Source organism: Ostreococcus tauri (assembly GCF_000214015.3).
Source record: "Ostreococcus tauri WGS project CAID00000000 data, contig chromosome 01, whole genome shotgun sequence".
Classification (NCBI taxonomy): Eukaryota; Viridiplantae; Chlorophyta; class Mamiellophyceae; order Mamiellales; family Bathycoccaceae; genus Ostreococcus; species Ostreococcus tauri.
Window position 1 is genome coordinate 118,529 of NC_014426.2, and position 3,279 is coordinate 121,807.

At 61.8% G+C, this 3,279-nt stretch overlaps 2 protein-coding genes across 2 annotated transcripts; one reads left to right on the forward strand and one right to left on the reverse strand.

Moving 5' to 3' along the window:
• On the forward strand, window positions 1-1,241 carry OT_ostta01g00800 (Short-chain dehydrogenase/reductase SDR; the record flags this gene model as incomplete). The annotated part of the gene is made up of 1 exon (XM_003074092.2): window positions 1-1,241. A coding segment is annotated over one exon (1,241 nt), but the record flags the coding sequence as incomplete, so codon positions are not given.
• Window positions 1,242-1,298: 57 nt separating this feature from the next.
• Window positions 1,299-2,960, reverse strand: OT_ostta01g00810 (P-loop containing nucleoside triphosphate hydrolase; the record flags this gene model as incomplete). Its single annotated transcript, XM_022985240.1, has 1 exon — window positions 1,299-2,960. One exon carries the CDS (start codon window positions 2,958-2,960, stop codon window positions 1,299-1,301), a length of 1,662 nt encoding a protein of 553 aa, XP_022838139.1.
• Between the last annotated feature and the right edge of the window lie 319 nt (window positions 2,961-3,279).

A 3,279-nucleotide genomic window follows, 5' to 3' on the forward strand; every position in this document is an offset into this window, starting at 1 on the left:
GCGGCGGACCGGCGGAGAGCGCGGTCGCGGTTGCGGTCGCGCGGTACGCGATCGCGAGCGATTATTTGCAACACATCGTGCGTCGCACGACGTTCGTTGATCGAGCGCTCGGGGCGGTGGCGAGAGGGATTGACTCGAAGGCGAAGGCGCTCGAGGGGACGGGCCGCGCGGTCGCGCGAAGAGCGAGCGTCGTCGTCGCTTCGAGCGCGTGTGCGATGGAAGCGAGGGTTCTCCTCATCGTCCTGTGCGTCGTGATCGTCATGCGATTGTTTCGGCGATGCTTCTCGGCGAGCGAGAGCGCGTCGCGAGAGAAGAGGGACGTGCGAGTGGTTCTCGTCACGGGCGGCGGCGGTGGATTGGGAACGCTCTTGCTCGAGGGTATTCGCGACGCGTTTCCGAACGCGATCGTGTACGGAACGTCGAGAAAAGGAGCGGATGCGAAGAAGTTTATTCGACAACAGAGCGGCTTCTTCGGCCTCGGTACGCCATCGAAGGAGGATATCGCAAAACAAAACGACCCATCCGTGCCGATCGGCGCTGAGCAAGGTGAAAAGGAGCATCCGTTGCTGACCATGGACGTCACCGACGATGACTCTGTGCGCGAGTGCATACAGTCCATCGCGAAGCGACACGGAAAGATCGACGTGTTGATCAACAACGCCGGCGTTTGCCTCGCTTCGTGGGCGAAACAGACGCCTCGTGCCGACGCAGACATGATCATGCAAACTAACTTTCTCGGTCCCGTGAGTGTCATTCGTCACGCCTTGCCGTACCTCAGCGAGAACGCAAACGTTATCAACATCGGGTCTATCGCTGGGCGCATTGGTATTCCGTTTCAATCGATGTACAGCGCGTCTAAGGCGGCGTTGATGGTGTATACGGATGCGCTTCGCATGGAGACGAAGAGTTCAGGCATACGCGTGAGCCTGGTCGAGCCGGGAGACTTACAGCCCGGCATGGCGAGCGTTTTCAAGTCGATCGATTTCGAAACCGATCCCGTAGCCGTTCGGGCGGAGAAAATTATGCGCGAAGAAGAGGCTGCGGGAACGAAGCCCACCAAAGTGGTCGCCGCCGTGGTCAAGGCGATCAAATCGCACGCCCCGAGAAACAGATACCTCGTCGGACCGGACTCGTGGCTCGTTGAAACTCTGAGTCGCGTATGCTCGTACTCGGTCAAAGAGTACTTTCTCGCGTCGCACTACAGGATTCCTCCGCGCGACAAGGCTTGGATTCGCGTGTAAGAAGGAAAGAGATGGACGGCGCTCCTCTGTTTCTGTATTAATCATTCGCCGCTAATTTCAATCCGCTGACGCGCTGATACCCATTCGATCGCCGTTTTTCGCGATCGGAATCTTTTTTGACTTGAGTCGTCGCACCATACCGGGCTTGATGTTCTTTCTCAGCTTGTTAGTCGTGAGTTTCTCGAGCTCCGCGGCGGAGAGCTGCGGCTGTAAACCGACGTTACCCGCCTCGCCTCCGAGCTCTCCGCTGAGCTGCTGCATCTTCCCGCGCATGCTACCGAACATGATGATGAGCTGCGCTAAGTCCGCCTCGGTACGACCGCTACCCTTAACTATGCGCGCTCGGCGCGATTCTGCGGTGGTACTAGCGACGAGCATGTCTGGGAACTGCCTCTCCTCCTTGGTCATGGAGTTGATCAAGCTTCTCGCGATTTTGAAGCTCTTCTCCGCGGCCTCCATCTCCGATTCGCTCAGTTTGGTCGTACCTGGAAGCATTTGCATGATTTGTTTCATGCTCCCCATGTTGTTCATCATCTCGAGCTGCGTGACGAAATCGTTAAAGTCAAACGTCGCCTTCAAGATTTTCTCCTTGAGCTTCTCCGCCTCCGCCTCCTTTACCTCCGACTGCACCTTTTCGACGAGACTGACGATGTCGCCCATACCGAGAATGCGACTCGTCATGCGTTCGGGATAGAAAGGCTCCAGGGCGTCCATTTTTTCACCGACGCCCGTGAACTTGATGGGCTTTCCGGAAACTTCGCGCACGCTGAGCGCGGCGCCGCCGCGCGTGTCTCCGTCCATCTTTGTGAGAATCGCACCCGTGATCTCCACCGCCTCGTTGAAGCTCGCGGTGAGGTTCGCCGCCTCTTGGCCCGTCATCGCATCCACGACGAGTAGCGTCTCGTCGGCCTTCGTCGCGAGCTTGGTGTCCTTGAGCTCGCTCATGAGCTTTTCGTCAATGTTGAGACGACCCGCCGTGTCGACGATGACGACGTCGATATCCTCTTCTTTCGCCTTGCGCACCCCTCTCGCCGCGACCTCGGGTGGGCTCGCGTCGACGCCCATGTCGAACACCGGAACCCCAATCTGCGTCCCGAGCGTCTTTAATTGATCAATCGCCGCCGGTCTGTACACGTCGGTGGCGACGAGCAAGACTGTCTTCCCTTGCTTGCGCATCGCCAACGACAGCTTCCCGCACGCCGTCGTCTTCCCCACGCCTTGCAAACCAGCCATCAAAATCACCGTCGGCTCCCCGTCGTCCCTGAACTTGATCCCCTCCGCGCCGACGCCCCCCATGAGCTCGCACAGCTCGTCCGCCACGGCTTTCACCAACATTTGCCCCGGCTCGACCCCCTTCGTCACCTTCATCCCCACCGCCTTCGCCTCGCACCGCGCGATGAACCGACGAACGACGGGCAGCGACACATCCGCCTCCAACAGCGCCCGTCGCACGTCCTTCAACGGCGCCTTGACGTTCTCCGCGTTCAACGATTTCGCCCCGTCGAGCAAAGCGAACGCCTTATCCAGCTTCTCCGCCATCCCCCCGAACGCGTCCGCGCGCGTCACCACCGCCTCGCCTCGACCCCTCCCCCCGACGCCCGATCGCGCGCGCGTCCGCGACGCCGTCACCACCCGCGCGTCACCGCGCGCGTCGCGTCGCGCGCGTCGTCCGACGCCCACCCCGCGCGCCGCCCGCGCCGTCGCCATCGCCATCGCCATCGTCGCGCGCGTCCGCGACGCCGTCACCACCCGCGCACGTCGCGCGACGCCCGTCCACGGGTGCGATCACCGCGCGCGCGTCCGCCGTCGTCGCTCGGCGCGACGCGCTCGACCGCGCGCGCGGTCGCGTCGGCGCGAGGTCGTCGCGCGTGGGCGTTTCACGCGAGCGCCGGTCGATGCCTTTGGATTTTCACGCCAAAGGCGGTCGAGGCCTTTGGATTTTCACGCCAAAGGCGTCACGCGCGGGGTCGGGGCGTCGGCCTCGCGCGCCCGGTCGCCGCCGGTCGATGCCTTTGGATTTTCACGCCAAAGGCGGTCG